This window comes from Aquarana catesbeiana, linkage group LG07 (assembly GCF_042186555.1).
Source record: "Aquarana catesbeiana isolate 2022-GZ linkage group LG07, ASM4218655v1, whole genome shotgun sequence".
Classification (NCBI taxonomy): domain Eukaryota; kingdom Metazoa; phylum Chordata; class Amphibia; order Anura; family Ranidae; genus Aquarana; species Aquarana catesbeiana.
This window is the reverse complement of record NC_133330.1, coordinates 140,165,017-140,183,999: the sequence shown is the minus strand read 5'-3', so window position 1 is coordinate 140,183,999 and position 18,983 is coordinate 140,165,017. Positions and strand designations below refer to the sequence as shown.

The following is an 18,983-nucleotide window of genomic DNA, read 5'->3' as shown; positions in this document are numbered from 1 at the left end:
AGGAGTAGCAGAATGTATTTCGGGGTGTTATTTTTGCTATGTAAATGCTATGTGTTGGAAATATCTTATAAACGGACAACTTTGTGTAAAAAAAAATGCGTTTTCATTTTTTTCCACATTTTCCAAAAACTTCTGGAAAAAAATGAACCGTTCAAAAGACTCATTATGCCTCATAGATTATACGTTGGGGTGTTAGCTTTCCAAAATGGGGTCATTTTGTGGGCGTTTACATTGTCCTGGTGCTCCAGGACCTTCAAAAGTGTAATAGGTGGGTGAGAATCGAGATGTGTAATTTATGCTCCTAGAACACCTGAAGGTGCTACTTCAATGTTATGCCTCTGTATGTGGTCAGGCTGTGTAAAAGTCTCACACATGTGGTATCGTTTTACTCAGGAGGAGTAGCAGAATGTATTTCGGGGTGTTATTTTTGCTATGTAAATGCTATGTGTTGGAAATATCTTATAAACGGACAACTTTGTGTAAAAAAAAATGCGTTTTCATTTTTTTCCACATTTTCCAAAAACTTCTGGAAAAAAATGAACCGTTCAAAAGACTCATTATGCCTCATAGATTATACGTTGGGGTGTTAGCTTTCCAAAATGGGGTCATTTTGTGGGCGTTTCCATTGTCCTGGTGCTCTAGGGCCTTCAAAATGTAATAGGTAGTCAACAAGTTAGATGGGTAATTTATGCTCCTTGAACACCTGATGATGCTCCCTGCATGTTGGGCCTCTGTATGTGGCCAGTTAGTGAAAAAGTCCCACACATGTGGTATTGTAATACTCAGGAGGAGTAGCCGAATGTATTTTGTGGTGTCATTTGTGGTATGCACATTCCATGTGAGAGAAATAAGCTATTACAATGACAATTTTCTGAAAAAAATATAAAAAATAAAAAAAAACCTTAATTTGCAAAGAATTGTGGGAAAAAATGACAACTTCAAATAACTCACCATGCCTCTTACTAAATACCCTGGAATGTCTACTTTCCAAAAAGGGGTCATTTGGGGGGCATTTGTACTTTCCTGGCTTGTTATGGTCTCAAGAAAGGAGATGGGCCTCAGTACATCAGGTGTGATCAGATGTGATCATTTTTTTATGATTTGTACCATAGCTTGTAGACTCTATAAATTTCACACAGACCACATAATATCCACTAATTTGGGTTATTTCTACCAAAGATATGTAGCAGTATAAATTGTGGCCAACATTTATGAATAAAAATTGCTAATTTGCAAAATTTTATCACAGAAACGAAGAAAAAAGCATTTTTTTTCAAAATTTTCGGTCTTTTTTCATTTATAGCGCAAAAATTAAAAAACCCAGAGGTGATCAAATACCACCAAATGAAAGCTCTATTTGTATGAAAAAAAGGACAAAAAATTGTTTGGGTACAGTGTTGCATGACTGAGTAATTGTCATTCAAAGTGTGAGAGCACTGAAAGCTGAAAATTGGTCTGGGCAGGAGGGGGGTTTAAGTACCCAGTAAGCAAGTAGTTAATAGTTGCATAATTTCATAATTATTTATTTATAGAAGGCAGTGCTTAGAGTTGTTTTATTGATAAGTGGTTATAAACAGTTAGGGGCAGAGGAATGACCCTGGTGTATGCGTATGTGTGAGCAATTTTGTGTGTGTTTTAATTATTTGTTAATTTTAAAAGATGTTTCAAAAATGATAAAAAGTAAGTTTTGGCAGACACGCACTGAAAAATCTATGCAAAATAGATCTTTCATCTTCTTTATTTCTTGTCCTTCACATGTACAGACCTCTTGGCATGGCAGCATCTACCCAAACTTTGAATACATTAGTACAAGAATGTGTTACTAACAAGCATAACAGAGAACTTTTGGGAATTGGAATTCCTGAGATTGAGGGTGAAGTAGGAGCGGAGCTTATCACGCCATGACAAATTTTAGATTTGGATCAATTGTGAGCAAAATTAGCTAATGGAAGGGGCTTAAAGGATAGGGTCTGAAGTCACTAAAATACTAAAATCTATTCCCTGTTCTGTACACAACCTTTTTCCTGTTTTAGGCAAGTCCTCCTGCTGAAAAAATATTATTCAATCAAAACAGAACAGCCTCACTCACACGCAGCACACATAAAAATACATTCTCAATGAATCTGTATAAAAAAAGTCGCCTTGTCCAAATTGTCCTGCTGGCCTGCCTGTGCTTCCTGTAATAATGCTTTGTTCCTATAACCTATCACCACCTGTTCTCTTCAGCTATAAAAGTGTTTTTTTCAGGGCCTAACAGCACCCAGCACAGCGAAGACAGTAACCAGTAACCCACCAGCTCATCATCAAGCAAGTCACTCAGCTACTCAACAAACATCTTTTACCCTCAAATATTTTGAAATGTTGTACTCTGGACCCAAATTTTCTAAATTATGGCAATTGTCATAATTATGTTCTTATTTTGCATGCTACTTTTTAGGACAACTGAATTTAGCACCCTGTGTGTTTTGCATTGTCTGAATTCAGATTAGCTTTTTTTTTCCTAAGCCAGGTTCACTTTAATGTTTGATAGCAAAAAAACAAACACTCCTGCGCACAAGTGAATTACCAGGTGGACTAAAAGTTTGTGCTGGAAAATACTTCAGGCCTGCTGCCCTCAAGGATAGGAAGATCCTAGTAGTCAAAGAAACAAGAAGAAAAAGAGGGCGCACCGGCCTTATGCATTATCCTTTAAACGTCTTTTTATTTAAAATTGAGATAAAAATACTACTCACAAACATGTGGGAAAAAGTTTGCAATACAAACGATCTCCAGATGATGACAAGCCAGGCTCTGAGGAAGAAGGTATCCCTTTGAAACGTGTCAGCCGACAGTGGCCCTTGATATCTCCTGTGTGGCCCTTGATATCTCCTGGAGTCTGTTTGTTAGTCAAACTAATTGTCGTCATCTGGAGATCATTTGTATTGCAAACTTTTTCCCCCGTGTTTGTGAGTAGTATTTTTATCTCAATTTTAAATAAAAAGACGTTTAAAGGATAATGCACAAGGCTGGTGTGCCCTCTTTTTCTTCTTGTTTCTTTCACTTTAATGTTTTCCCCCTCAAATTAAAATTACACATCCACCATGGTGGTTCATGAAGTTGCTATGTACTGCCAGGCTCTTTTCCTGATATACACACTGCTGAAAATGGGGGGGGGTTCGGAGGTCAGCGGAACCATCGGCAGCTGGTGCTGTTATGCCTGGCGGGCTCTCATCAGAAGAGGAAGAGGGGTCTGGACAGAGGTCGGCAGGAGAACTGGGAGTTGGAAGAAGAGGCTGCTCCCCCCTCCAGCAGTGCAGTGCAACGTCGTTGGAAAGCAGATGGTCGGCTGATGGGACAACTCCTGTGCAGCCCGGTAAGTCACCTTTACACTTATATCATGAGGGATTGTCTGTTAACATAGGGCAAGAGGGCAGGACAGATGGGTCCGGCGGGAAGGACGGCGGTGGCTGAGGCAGCTGGGGGGGCTGCGGGGTTACTGGGTTTTCTTGATGGGACATAGGAATTGATGCAAAAGTTGGGGCATGTGGATAGAGCCCCCGCTGGGCCGGTGTCAGCCTGGGTCCCACCAGCAAGAGTAGTCGGCCAAGCCATTTTGCTGGGGGGTGCGGTAGCTCCGGTAGTTCCGGCCTTGACAACATGCCCGTCACAGGTAACACAGGTGGGGTTACGCAGGGGACGACCAAGGTGGTGGTGGCGGGGGAAGCTGGGGGCAGACAGGAAGTCATCAGACTATCTGGTTCTGCAAAATGCGAGGTCTATGTTTACTATGAGGGGCCATTGGGTGCACACTTGAAGCCTGAAGTATGAGAAAAGATGTGGTAGGGTGAGTATGCGGAGATTTTTTCCCTGCTGCAGTTAGCAAAAATTTAACCTGGATAGGGTTAAACCGGATCATTCAAAGGAGGACGGAGAGTAGAGGGGATACCGGTTGATCCCGACGACATTTGCCAACTGGCTACAGGAGTTTTACCATCAGTGCAAGGGTGAGTGGGGAAAAAGAACCCCGAATACTGTTCGGCACTCTTGCTACTTGTTACTAGGATTTGATAGGGGAGGTGGATAGAGCTTACGGGGGCACGGAGTGGCTGAGGTATGTTGAGCATTTTAGTCAGTGGAGAGTTATCCGGCCAGCGTTGAGATGGGACCATAAGGACATCAGCCTGTGACTGTGCTTGAGGACGGCTGCGTGGGCTCCGCACCAGTTAATTTTCAGGGGAGGCCGGTGGACTTTCGGCTCAGGGACAGGCGGCCGGCAACAAAAAAGGGGTATGCTGGCAGTACAATGCTAGGACCTGCACGTTCAGAGGGATGTGCCGGTACAAGCACTAGTGTTCAGGGGTGGATGGTCTCATCAATCGTCCAGAGGTTGCAAGCAAGGAATAGGTCGTGCTGGAGAGGCTGGACACAAGAGGGAGGACCACAGTGATGGTGAAAAGGATGTGGCCGTTTTCTCGGTAGGTATCCAGATTGAAAAGTGGCTCAGTTGCGGGATTCAGGTTTCACAGCTGGCGTTAGGATTCCATGTATTTTAGAGGTGATTCCACGGTGTCTTGCACTTTGTGATCGGCCATGCGACAGCCAGATGTAGTTTCTGAGGAACTTAGTAGGGAAGTTGCATGGGGTCGCATGGAGGGCCCCTTTCCGTCTGCACTGTTTCGCTGATTTGGTAGTTTCCTCTTTGGAGTAGTGCCAAAGTAGGAGCCCAACAAATTTAGGTTGATTCACCACTTTCTTTTCCAAAAGGGGGTTGGTTAATGATGCCATTGACCAGGAGACATGTTCGGTGAGTAGTACATCGTTCGCTGCTGCGGTGGGTTGGGTGCGTCATTATGGCAAGGGGGCATTGATGGCGAAGGTGGAGGTGGAATCAGTTTTTCGGCTACCCCCAGTTCACCCGGATAGCTTCCAGTTGCTGGGGGTGTCATTGGAATGAGTAATTTTGCGTCGTCCAATGCCCACCGATGTGTTGCTATGTATTCCTGTGCACTGTTTGAGCAATTTAGCTCAGTTGTGGGAGGGGTGGTAAGGGATGTGTCGGGCGGGAATTCGATCATCCATTACCTGGACGATTTCATTTACATGGTACCAGCTTCTTCCAGAATCTGCGCTGGGCTCCTGGCTACGTGGGAACACAGAGCGGATCGGTTTGGAATTCCGGTGGCACCTGAGAAGACGGGGGGGCCTAGCACGGTCATCACGTTCCTGGGCATTGTCTTGGACTCGGGTGCAATGGAACGCAGGTTGTCGGTAGATAAGCTGGCGAATTTAAAAGGGGATATTGCAGGTGTGATTGGTTTAAGCGTGGTCATCACGTTCCTGGGCGTTGTCTTGGACTCGGGTGCAATGGAACGCAGGTTGTCGGTAGATAAGCTGGCGAATTTAAAAGGGGAAATTGCAGGTGTGATTAGTTTACACAAAGTCAGCTGCGAGTACTGCAATCGTTCGGGGGATAAGCGGAATTTGGCATGTCACATTCGGCCAATGGGGGCGGGTTTTTCTATCATTGATTTTTGGCAAGTACAGCCGGGATCAGGTCTCCCACGAGTGTTGTGTGCTTGGTTAAAGCGCACAGGGAGAACTTGAGGGTATGGCATACCTTTTTTATTTGGGAATCCTTTCACGGACGGGCTCTATGGATTTTAGGGCCCGTTAGCAATTTTGACATGGAAATTATTACAGATACTGTTGGCTCTATGGGTTTTGGGGTTTTTTATTCCAGGGTCAGTGGAGTGCTGGACCATGGCCGTGGTCATGGCTTGAAGCGGGAGTTAGGAAGAATTTAGTGTTGCTGGAATTGTTTCCGGTGGGGCTGGCGGTGAAATTGTGAGGTGCTTCGTTCAGGGATCTGAAGGGGATGGAAGGAAGGGCTGGCGTTCGTTCAAAAGGCTGGTGAAGGGTCAGCTGGCCTGGCAGTTCGTTTACTGGTGTTGTATTTCAGGTGAGGCATAGGGAAGAGGGGGTGTCCACTCCAGCTGTGAATATGAAGTTAGCTGGTTTAGCTTTCCTATTCAAATTGCAAGGTCAACCTGATTTCACACAAGATTTTGGGGTGAGACGGGCGATTAAGAGTTACCAGCGATCGGTGGCCCGCAGGGATGCCAGGAGACCAGTAACCTTTGTCATGATGCGGGGTATGGTAGCATATTTGGGGGAGTGTGTTGATCTGAATACCAGGCCATCTTGTTCAAGGTGGCCCTTTTTGTTAGCGTTCTTTGGGGTGTTTCGGATAGAGGAGTTGGTCAGTCCTTAAAAAGGTTCATGGGGGAATTGGGGGTCACGAGGTTATATGTGGAGATGACGGGCTGGCTTTATTTTTGCGTAGATCAAAGACCGATCAAATGGGTAAAAGGGAGGTCAGTACAGGTGCTCCAGTGCCAGGATCACTGCTGTGCCTCATGTAGATGGATCTACTGTATCGCGCTTTCATATTGTTGATGATTTTTTGTAAGAAAATGTTTACGGGCATTGGGGTGGGTAGAGAAGGAGTTTTCCTCTCATTCATTTTGGATAGGGGCTGCTACGGAGGCAGCCAGAAGTGGACTGGATGTGGATTCGGTAAAAGCGTATTGGGTGGTGGGAATCAAGGAGGTCCCAGACAGCAGTTCGGCCTCAACTTGTGGTTGGGTTGTGAAGTATTAGGGTGGGGAGGAGTTTGATGTTAGGCCCTGCGTGGTATGGAATACTATTTGGTCATGGTGTTGGGTTTGCTTTCTTATAATTTCAGAATCGGTGGCAGGAATGGTCTGGATAATGGGTCATTCCTAGGTGTTCTGGGGGGCCAGGAGGGGTGATGTTGGGTAAGAAGGCAGGCATATGGGTTTGTATAGACGGTAGGCTGTATTCGTGGTTGGGAGTCCCTGGGATGTTATGGTGTAGGATTGTTACTGAAGTGCATCGGTATGCAAAAAAGGGACAGGCTGCCCGACGTTTTTGCACGTGGGCGGCAACGGTTTGGGGGTTAGGTCCATGTTGGACATTACGCGGGACATCAAATTCGATGTGCGGCGGTTATTGAGGGATTTTCCTGGCATGGTCATTGTTTTGGTCGGACATGGTGGCTCGTACAACATGGCGGATGGCCAGGTCGGTGGAAAGGGTTAGTAGGGCCAGGAGAAAGATTAATAGGGATGTGAGCAAGTTCATGGTTAGGCATGGGGGATTGGCTATTAGGCACGTGGAATTGGAGTTTGAGAAATGGAGATACCTGAGGGCAGATGGGGTGTATTTGCATGAGGTGGGTATTGACATGTGGGTGTTCGTATTACAAGAGGGTATTCAGAGAGCACTTCGGGTGTGGAGGGGCACCCATAGGTAAGGTGTTTCCTTTGGGTGCTGTGGCGGGTGTTGGTCTTTGCAGGGGAAGGAAGATATTTCAGAAGGAAGAGTTCAGGAACTATCGTTGCTATGGGTCCTGATGGTGGTTTCCAGCTAATGGAGATTAGCTGGAAAGTGTTAATGGGGGCACTGCGGTTAGTGGTTGTCTCTGAGCCAGCATGTCGGCTTGAGGCCTATTAATACACTTGGAGAGGTACCGCAGTGCAGTATTGTTTTTCCACAGATGGTTATGAAGTTCCTGCAAAGACCAACGCTAGGAGATTGATGGGTTGATTAACAGATGTTTCAATGTTTTATGTTAATTTGAATATATATATTTGTTTAAATAAATTAGGCTGCTACGGCCTTGTTAACTCCAACCTTGGTGTGGTCTCAATTAATAAGGTAAGGTTAAGAGGTTGGGGTATATAAGTGGTGGTAGAGTTACCTCTGTTATACAACAGTCATGACATTTTCCTTACTTACTACTGACCTCTGCCCACTGCCTTACTTATTACTTACCTCTGACTTACTACTGACCTCTGCCCTCTGCTTTTTTTACATGCCCCCGCCGCCCGCGGATTGATATAGAAGCGGAGGTTGGGACTCTGATTTATTTTTCGGAATTGCTGCATAACGATTAATCCACTGCGGCCTGATAAGCATTAACTACAGTAGTTCTGCTAAGGTGCCTGAACAACTTCAGCAACCTATGTTACCTTAGAAACTTGTAGGAAATGTCAGGTTCACTTTAAAGCCCAACTCCAGCTTTTTTTCCTCTCTGTCCTATTTTTCTTGATGTCCACCTCCAGTAATCTGCTGTACATTAGCAAATAAACTGTTCACTGAAGGCAAAGCACTAACTGCTGGTGCCCCATAAACATCAAGGCTACATTCGCATTGGTGATTAGGGCTGGTGTGAATAGTACTGGCAGGTATCAGAGATTCCTGATGCGGCTCTCAGCAGCTAGGTGAGGCCGTGGGCTTCCTTCACTATAATGACATTTCGCCAGTAGCCACAGGTATTCGCGTCTCTCTGCACAGCCAGTGATTACCTGTGCTGATCGCTGCCAGACACACTTTGTGTTCGTCCAGCAATTGCAATTAATCACTGGCTATACGGAGAGTTGTGAATAGCTGTGGCGAAATGTCATTATAGTGAAGGAGGCCTGCGGCCACACCTAGCTGCTAAGACCCGCATCAGGAACTGTTGCTATAATTTGAACCAGCCCTAGGTGACCGCGATATTGTGTCAATCTCGCCGCATTTCTCACTCATGGCTCACTCATCGGGAAAGGAAAACTTTTTTCCTTTCGCGATGAGTGACAGGCAATGCTGACAGCTGTCTGGTATGAATCCTGAGGGGGGAACGCCGCGACAAATTTTAAATAAAAAACCGGCATGGGTTCCCCCCCCAGGGGCATACCAGGCCCTTAGGTCTGGTATGGATTGTAAGGGGAACGCCCTACGCTGAAAAATCGGCGTGGGGGTCCCCCCCAAAATCCATACCAGACCTTTATCCGAGCACGCAGCCCGGCCGGCCAGGAAAGGGGGTGGGGACAAGCGAGCACCCCCCCCTCCTGAGCCGTACCAGGCTGCTTGCCCTCAACATGGGGGGTGAGTGCCTTGGGGGAGGGGGGCTCCCTGCGGCCCCCCCACCCCAAAGCACCTTGTCCCCATGTTGATGAGGACAAGGGCCTCTTCCCGACAACCCTGGCCGTTGGTTATCGGGGTCTGCGGGCGGGGGGCTTATCGGAATCCGGGAGCCCCCCTTTAATAAGGGGGCCCCCAGATCCCAGCCCCCCACCCTATGTGAATGAGTATGGGGTACATGGTACCCCTACCCATTCACCTAGGGAAAAAAAGTGTCAATAAAAAAAAAAACACAGTACACAGATTTTAAGAATAATTTATTAGGCAGCTCCGGGGTCTTCTTCCGACTTCGGGGGGTCTCCGACTTCTCCCAGTGTTAGGCCTCTTCTCCCGGTGTTCGGCCTCTTCTCCCGGCCCCGACGAGACAGCGGCGACAAGAGCTGAAAGAAGATAGCGGAGGGGCCCGGGAGAAAAGGCTGAACACCGGGAGAAGAGGCCGGACACCGGGAGAAGTCGGAAGGAGACCCCCCGAAGTCGGAAGAAGACCCCGGAGCTGCCTAATAAATTATTCTTAAAATCTGTGTATTGTTTTTTTTTTATTGACACTTTTTTACCATGTACCCCATACTCATCCACATAGGGTGGGGGGCCAGGATCTGGGGCCCCCCTTATTAAAAGGGGGCTCCCGGATTCCGATAAGCCCCCCCCTGCAGACCCCGACAACCAACAGCCAGGGTTGTCGGGAAGAGGCCCTTGTCCTCATCAACATGGGGACAAGGTGCTTTGGGGTGGGGGGGCAGCAGGGCGCCCCCCTCCCCCAAGGCACTCACCCCCCATGTTGAGGGCATGCAGCCTGGTACAGCTCAGGAGGGGGGGAGTGCATGCTCGTCCCCACCCCCTTTCCTGGCCGGCCGGGCTGCGTAGTCAGATAAGGGTCTGGTATGGATTTTGGGGGGGACCTCCACGCCGATTTTTCCTAAGGGCCTGGTATGCCCCTGGGGGGGGGACCCACGCCGTTTTTTTTATTTAAAATTTGGCCCGGCGTTCCCCCTCAGGATTCATACCAGACAGCTGTCAGCACTGCCTGTCACTCATCGCGAAAGGAAAAAAAGTTTTCCTTTCCCGATGAGCGAGCCAGCGCGACATGCACAGTACCCTGTCGCCGAGAACATCGCGCTGGAAACACAATCTCGCAGTCAGGTACTGTATGAGTCAAAACAGCATGATACCGGTGACACTCTGATTCTATACAAAAAACAGTAATAAAGATAGGAATATAACACCCCGTGAAAAGTGTCAGTATGAAAATAAAAACACTACAAACATCATAAACTGTGAAAAATCCATGGAAAAAGTTCACATGAAAAAAATCCAGCACAACAGTAGTTTTTCAATCTTCCTATGTGATAGATCTTCTACTCTTCCACCACACCACTGTGATAGTGACAGCACTCCTTCTGAAGAGCACACTCACCAGAATGTATAGGCTCCATACTTCTCCAGACACTGCTGTCTGGAGAAGACTACGCCGATCGGACTGCTGGGCCTTAGAAGGTTGGGTGAGAGACACACCAGTTTACACTTCAGGTCCGCTGTGACCGCGGTGCACCGTTGGATCATTGATCCTGTTGTTTGCTCTGGATTTGTTCAAAGGCTTATTTGTTTCAGTTTAAAAGTGAGTGCAACCATTGAAGTGTGCTTGGAGTGATTTTAATAAAATTGTTTAAACTGTATCACGCTATGTGGAGCACTTTATTCATTTGTCTTTCACATATGGAGCCGGCTTGATTGCAGTCACGGTTCATCACATGCAATCCAGGTGTGGTTCAATTGCTGTTTTGCCAAACACGAGAGTGGGAGGCTATACATTCTGGTGAGTGCGCTCTTCAGAGGGAGTGGTGTCACTATCACAGTGGTGTGGTGGAAGAGTAGAAGATCTATCACATAGGAAGATTGAAAAACTACTGTTGTGCTGGATTTTTTTCATGTGAATTTTTTCCATGGACTTTTCACAGTTTATGATGTTTGTAGTGTTTTTATTTTTATACTGACACTTTTCACGGGGTGTTATATTCCTATCTTTATTACTGTTTTTTGTATAGAATCAGAGTGTCACTGGTATCATGCTGTTTTGACTCATATCTTTACAAATATATATTAGCGCCACTATCTCTAAAGGGATTTACAGTCTAGTTTTTTTTTCACATTTTCAGTTTGCAAAGTACATATTACCAATTTATTTCTTCTGTTATGAAGATGACAAGTTTTTTTTTTTAAATGCTGTGCAAAGTAAAAGTGTGCAAATTAAGAAAAAAAAAAACAGCATGCAATACTGTACCTTTAAACTGACGGGAGAAGTCTCATTTGTTTCTAGTGGCAAAATTTTCTCTGTTGAGATATGGGTCCATTTCTTCTGCTGCAGTTCACGGGCTTTGCGGTACTTTCTAGAAAAAAAAAACAATATTCAACAAAGAAAACAAAAGACATTTTTTTTAAAACAGTGTACTCAAACTTCAGCTGTGTACCACTATCACAACCTTTTCAGTACCACTTGTATTAATAAAACCATTTGTAGACTCCTCAAGGATATTAACTATGCGATCTGTTATGTAGTTTTACAGCTAGATGTAGAATCTGTTCACACAAGCCTTGTCTGATCCATTCAGCTGGGGATCCATGAACAGATCCCCTGCTGAATCAAAGCAGAAAGGGATGAATGCCTCTTTTGTGACTGGACAGCTCAGTCCTGCAGATTACACAGGGAGATTGCTACACTGTAATGAAGGCTACATCAACTAGACCAGGGTTTCTCAACGTTTTAACCTTTGAGGAACCCCTGGCAAAAGTCTGAGATCTTGGGAAACCCCTGAAATAATTTTCATATCTACATCTCACGGAACATCGGTGTGATCAGCTAGCTGTAGATATAACAATTATTCTTAGAAATAGCATTAAACAATAGAATAAATATTAAAGCTTAATGTGAAACTTGTGCTTGCACTTTTGCACAGATGCTCAATTCTGGGTCAAACTTGAGATAAGCAGTGTACAGGCGGTCAGCAGGGTAGAGCACATGGGTTCCAGGAGGAAACAGTATGGGGTGGGGGAGGCAAGAGAGCACAGCACAGGGGGGCCAGGACAGGAGGGAACAGTATAGGGAAGCCTGGAGGGAACTGCATAGTATGGGGGGGGGGCAGGAGAGCACAGCACAGTATAGGGGGGCCAGGAGAGCACCATTCAGGTGGGCCAGAAGGGAAGAGTGTAGGGGGGCCAGGAGAGAACAGCACAGTATCGGGGGGCCAGGAGAGAACAGAATAGAGGGGCCAGGAAGGACCAGTATAGGTGGGCCAGAAGAGAACAGTACAGAGGGACCGAAGGAAACAGTATGGGGGGCCAGGAGAGAACAACATAGTACAGGGGACCGGGAGAGCAGCACAGTACAGGGGGGCAGGAGAAAGCAGCAAAGTACAGGGGTCCAGGAGAGAACAGCACAGTACAGGGGTCAGGGGGGAACAGCACAGTACAAGGGGTCCAGAAGAGATTAGCACAGTACAGGGGACCAGGAGGAAACAGGACAGTACAGGGGGTCAGGAGAGAACAGTACAGGGGGGGGCAGGAGAGAATAGGACAGTACAGGGGGGCCAGGAGAAAACTGCACAGTACAGGGGGCCAGGAGAGAACAGCACAGTACAAGGGCCAAGAAAAGAACGTGACAATACAGGAGGGCCAGAGGGAACAGCACAGTACAGGGGGCCAGGAGAAAACAGCGCGGTAGAGAGGGGCCAGGAGAGAACAGGACAGTACAGGGGGCCAGGGGGGAACAACACAGTACAGGGGGCCAGGAGGGAACAGGACAGTACAGCAGGGGGCCAGGAAAGAACAGCACAGTACAAGGGGCCAGTAGAGAACATGACAGTATAGGGGGGCCAGGGGAGAACAGAACAGTACAGAGGGCCAGGGGGAAATGGCATAGTACAGGGGACCAGGAGAGAACAGTATAGTACAGAGGGGCCAGTAGAGAACAGGACAGTACAGGGGCCAGGGAGAACAGCACAGTACAGGGGGCCAGGAAGGAACAGGACAGTACAGGGGGCAGGAGGGAACAGGACAGTACAGGGGGGCCAGGAGAGAACATCACAGTACAGAGGGGCCAGGAGAGAAAAGCACAGTACAGGGGACCAGGAGGGAATAGGACAGTACAGGGGGACAGGAGAGAATAGGACAGTAAAGGGGGCCAGGAGAAAACAGCACAGTACAGAAGGCCAGGAGAGAACAGCACAGTACAAGGGGCTGGGAAAGAACATGATGATACGGGGGGGGCGGGCAGGAGGGAACAGAACAGTACAGGGGTCCAGGGGGGAACAACACAGTACAGGGGGCCAGGAGGGAACAGCACAGTACAGGGGCCAGGAGAGAACAGGACAGTGCAGGGGGGCAGGAGAGAACAGAACAATACAGGGTTGGCAGGAGAAAACAGAACAATACAGGGGGCCAGGAGAGAACAGCACAGTAAAAGGGGCCAGGAGAGAACATAACAGTACAGGGGGGGCCAGGAGAAAACAGAACAGTACGGGGCAGGGGGGAACAGCAAAGTACAGGGGTACAGGAGAGAACAGCACAGTACAGGGGCCAGGGGGGAACAGCACAGTACAGGGGGGCCAGAAGAGATTAGCACAGTACAGGGGACCAGGAGGAAACAGGACAGTACAGGGGGACCAGGAGAGAAAATAGGACAGTACAGGGGGACCAGGAGAAAACAGCACTGTACAGGGGGCCAGGAGAGAACAGCACAGTACAAGGGGCCAGGAAAGAACATGACAATAGAGGGAGCCAGGGGGGAACAACACAGTACAGAGGGCCAGGAGGGAACAGGACAGTACAGGGGGCCAGGAGAGAACAGGACAGTACAGGTGGGCAGGAGAGAACAGAACAGTACAGAGGGACCAGGAGAGAAGAGGACAGTACAGGGGGCCAGGGGGGAACAACACAGTACAGGTGGGCAGGAGAGAACAGAACAGTACAGAGGGACCAGGAGAGAAGAGGACAGTACAGGGGGCCAGGAGAGAACAGGACAGTACAGGTGGGCAGGAGAGAACAGAACAGTACAGAGGGACCAGGAGAGAAGAGGACAGTACAGGGGGCCAGGGGGGAACAACACAGTACAGGGGCCAGGAGAGAACAGGACAGTGCAGGGGGGCAGGAGAGAACAGAACAATACAGGGTTGGCAGGAGAAAACAGAACAGTACAGCGGGCCAGGAGAGAACAGAACAGTACCAGGCAGGGGGGAACAGCAAAGTACAGGGGTCCAGGAGAGAACAGCACAGTACAGGGGCCAGGGGGGAACAGCACAGTACAGGGGGGCCAGAAGAGATTAGCACAGTACAGGGGACCAGGCGGAAACAGGACAGTAGACAGTACAGGGGACCAGGAGAGAAAATAGGACAGTACAGGGGGGCCAGGAGAAAACAGCACTGTACAGGGGGCCAGGAGAGAACAGCACAGTACAACGGGCCAGGAAAGAACATGACAATAGAGGGGGGCTAGGAGGGAACAGAACAGTACAGTGGGTCAGGAGAGAACAGCACAGTACAGAGGGGCCAGGAGAAAACAGGACAGTACAGGTGGGCAGGAGAGGACAGAACAGTACAGGGAGCCAGGAGGGAACAACACAGTACAGAGGTCCAGGAGGGAACAGGACAGTACAGGGGGCCAGGAGAGAACAAGACAGTTCAGGTGGCCAGGAGAGAACAGGACATTACAGGGAGCCAGGAGGGAACAGCACAGTACAGAGGGCCAGGAGGGAACAGGACAGTACAGGGGGCCAGAAGAGAACAGCACAATACAGGGGGCCAGGAGAGAACAGGACACTACAGGTAGGCCAGGAGAGAACAGAACAGTACAGGGGGCAGGAGAAAACAGTACAGGGGGTCAGGAGAGAACAACATAGTGCAAGAGGCCAGGAGAGAACATGAGAGTACAGGGGGCCAGGAGAGAACAGAACAGTACAGAGGGCCAGGGGGGAACAGCATAGTACAAGGGACCAGGAGAGAGCAGTACAGTACAGAGGGGCCAGTAGAGAACAGGACAGTAAAGGGGGGCCAGGAGAAAACAGCACAGTACAGGGGGGGCAGGAGAGAACAGGACAGTACAGGGGCCCAGGAGAGAACAGGACAGTACAGGTGGCCAGGAGAGAACAGGACAGTACAGGTGGCCAGGAGAGAACAGGACAGTACAGGGTGCCAGGGGGGAACAATACAGTACAGGGGGCCAGGAGAGAACAGAACAGTACAGGGGGGCAGGGGGAACAGTACAGTACAGGGGGGCAGGGGGGAACAGCACAGTACAGGGGTCCAGGAGAGAACAGCATAGTACAGGGGTCCAGGAGAGAACAACACAATACAGAGGGGCCAGTAGAGAACAGGACAGTACAGGGGCCAGGGGGATCAGCACAGTACATGGGGCCAGTAATGAACAGGACAGTACAGGGAGCCAGGAGGGAACAGGATAGTATGGGGGCCAGGAGAGAACAGCACGGTACAGGGGGGCCAGGAGAGAACAGCACAGTACAGGGGGGCCAGGAGAGAACAGCACAGTACAGGGGGAAGGGGCAGGGGAGGGCAGCAGTGGGGGTGGGGGCAAGTACAGTGGGGTCAGGAGAGATTAGCACAGTACAGGGGATGAGGAGGGAATAGGACAGTACAGGGGGCCAGGAGAAAAAATAGGACAGTACAGGGGGGCCAAGAGAAAACAGCAAAGTATAGGGGGCCAGGAGAGAACAGAACAGTACAGAGGGCCAGGGGGGAACAGCATAGTACAGGGGACCAGGAGAGAACAGCACAGTACAGAGGGGCCAGTAGAAAACAGGACAGTACAGGGGCCAGGGGGGAACAGCACATTACAGGGGGTTAGGAAGGAACAGGACAGTACAGGGGGCCAGGAGGGAACAGGACAGTACAGGGGGGCCAGGAGAGAATAGCACAGTACAGGGGACCAGGAGGGAAAAGGATAGTACAGGGGGCCAGGAGAGAATAGGACAGTACAGGGGGGTCAGGAGAAAACAGCACAGTACAGGAGGCCAGGAGAGAACAGCACAGTACAAGGGGCCAGGAAAGAACATGACAATACAGGCAGCCAGGAGGGAACAGAACAGTACAGGGGGGCAGGGGGGAACAACACAGTACAGGGGGACCAGAAGGAAACAGGACAGTACAGGAGGCCAGGAGAGGAGAGGAGAGAACAGCACAGTACAGGGGGCCAGGAGAGAACAGCACAGTACAGGGGGCCAGGAGAGAACAGGACAGTACAGGGGGCCAGGAGAGAACAGGACAGTACAGGGGGCCAGGAGAGAACAGCACAGTACAGGGGGCCAGGAGAGAACAGAACAATACAGTGGGGGCAGGAGAGAACAGAACAATACAGGGGAGACAGGAGAAAACAGCACAGTACAGGGAGGCCAGGAGAGAACAGAACAGTACAGGGGGCCAGGGGGGAACAGCACAGTACAGGGGGCCGGGAGAGAACAGCACAGTACAGAGGGGCCAGTAAAGAACAGGACGGTACAGGGACCGGGGGGAACAGCACAGTACAGGGGGACAGAAAGGAACAGGACAGTACAGGGGGCCAGGAGAGAACAGCACAGTACAGGGGGGCCGGGAGAGAACATGACACCACAGGGGGGAACAGCAAAGTTATGGGGGGCAGAAGAGAATAGCACTATACAGGGGACCAGGAGGGAATAGAACAGTACAGGGGGCCTGGAGAGTACAGAACAGTATACGAGGGACAGAAGTAAAAACAGCACAGTACAAGGGGCCAGGAGAGAGCAGCACAGTACAAGGGGCCTGAAGAGAACAGGACAGTATGGGGGGGGCAGAAGTAAAAACAGCACAGTACAAGGGGCCAGGAGAGAACAACACAGTACAAGGGGCCAGGAGAGAACAGGACAGTAAAAGGGGGCCAGGAGAGAATAGCACAGTACAGGGGACCAGGAGGGAACAGGACAGTACAGGAGGCCAGGAAAGAACAGAACAATACACGGGGGGGGGGGCAGAAGAACACAGCACAGTACAAGGGGCCAGAAGAGAACAGCACAGTACAGGGGGACAGGAAGGAACAGGACAGTACAGGGGGCCAGGAGGGAACACGACAGTACAGTGGGCCAGGAGAGAACAGCACAGTACAGGGGGGCCGGGATAGAATATGACAGCACAGGGTGGAACAGCAAAGTTTAGGGGGGCCAGAAGAGAATAGCACAGTACAGGGGACCAGGAGAGAACAGCACAGTACAAGGGGCCAGGGGAGAACAGAACAGTACGGGGGGGGGCAGAAGAACACAGCACAGTACAAGGGGGTTAGAAGAGAACAGGACAGTACAGGGAGGCCAGGGGGAACCGCACAGTACAGGGGGCCAGGGGGGAACAGCACAATACAAGGGGGAACAGCACAGTACAGGGAGCCTGGAGGAAACAGCACAATACAGGGGGCCAGGAGGAAACAGCACAGTACAGGGGGCCAGGAGGAAACAGCAAAGTACAGGGGGGCAAGAGAGAACAGGACAGTGCAGGGGCCCAATAGAGAACAACACAGTACAGGGGGGCCAGTAAAGAACAGCACAGTACAGGGGGCCAGGAGGAAACAGCACAGTACAGGGGGCCAGGAGAGAACAGCACAGTACAGGGGGCCAGGAGAGAACAGCACAGTACAGGGGGCCCAGGGAGAACAGCACAGTACAGGGGGCCCAGGGAGAACAGCACAGTACAGGGGGCCAGGAGAGAACAGCACAGTACAGGGGGCCAGGAGAGAACAGCACAGTACAGGGAACCAGGAGAGAACAGCACAGTACAGGGAACCAGGAGAGAACAGCACAGTACAGGGAACCAGGAGAGAACAGCACAGTACAGGGAACCAGGAGAGAACAGCACAGTACAGGAAACCAGGAGAGAACAGCACAGTACAGGAAACCAGGAGAGAACAGCACAGTACAGGCGGCCAGGAAGGAACAGGTCAGTACAGGGGGCCAGGAGGAAACATCACAGTACAGGGGGCTAAGAGGAAACAGCACAGTACAGGGGGCCAGGAGGAAACAGCACAGAGCAGGGGCCAGGAGGGAACAATATAGTTCAGGGGGCAAGGAGGGAACAGTACAGGGGGGCCAGGAGGGAACAGTATAGTTCGGGGGGGGCAGGAGGAATCAGTATAGTTCAGGGGGGGCCAGGGGGGAATAGTATAGGGGGGCCAGGAGGGAACAGTATAGTTCCGGGGGGGGCCAGGAGGGAACTTGTGGGCACAATACATCCATCTTTAGTAATTTTTCCTCATGCAGAGTAGCTCAGGGAAGTGCAGGACAGTGATGTGAGTTGTCTGTATTGCAGCCTGTCAGTTATGCGAGGAATGCATCAACCCCTGGGAACCCCGGTTGAGAAACACTAAACTAGACAGTACCACCTGTTCCTTTCCAAAGTATGTTGCATATAATAAAAATGTAACAAAAACTAATCATTTTTTTCCATTCTCATACCTGTGCAATATGTGTCAGTACAGTACAATCATTTGTATTCCCCATTGGAAGGCAATGTGACAGGATGACAGGATGACAACACATTTGAAACACAGGGACAGTATTTTGCCTCCCTATAACAGGAAGTGCCTGAACAGGGACCTTTATGGCAGATTACTAGGTATTTTATAAGTGAAATTTGTAGATCTAAAATGACTGTAAACTACATATAAAATCATATCTTGCGATTTTAATGATTAGGTTTACAAATACCCTAACATGAACACTAATATTTGATGTGTTTATAGAGCATTCTACCTTTACAGGTGCCTTGCACACTGCTGCCTGAAAACATTTAGTTTTCAGGCATACAGGTTTTTTTTAACTGATCTACTGTAAATGCAGCCTATAGTTTTCAACGTGCCTGTACACACAGGCACATAAAGATGAGCTACATATAGATTATTTAAAAAAAAAACAGATATCTGAGCTGCTGGTCAGTACTTTTGCATGTATATGTGCAAATATGCACAAATACGCACATATGCCACACTTCCTTCAATAAAATAAAGCTATAAG

General features: G+C 49.2%; 1 protein-coding gene across 1 annotated transcript in view; it reads right to left on the bottom strand.

Annotated features, from left to right (window-relative positions):
- GUCY2C (guanylate cyclase 2C) overlaps positions 1 to 18,983 on the bottom strand; it is a 1,918,134-nt gene that overhangs the window by 1,032,948 nt on the left and 866,203 nt on the right. Inside the window, exon 12 of the mRNA XM_073591935.1 lies at positions 11,246 to 11,351. Coding sequence (XP_073448036.1) covers positions 11,246 to 11,351 — 106 coding nt within the window. The remainder of the gene's footprint in view (positions 1 to 11,245; positions 11,352 to 18,983) is intronic.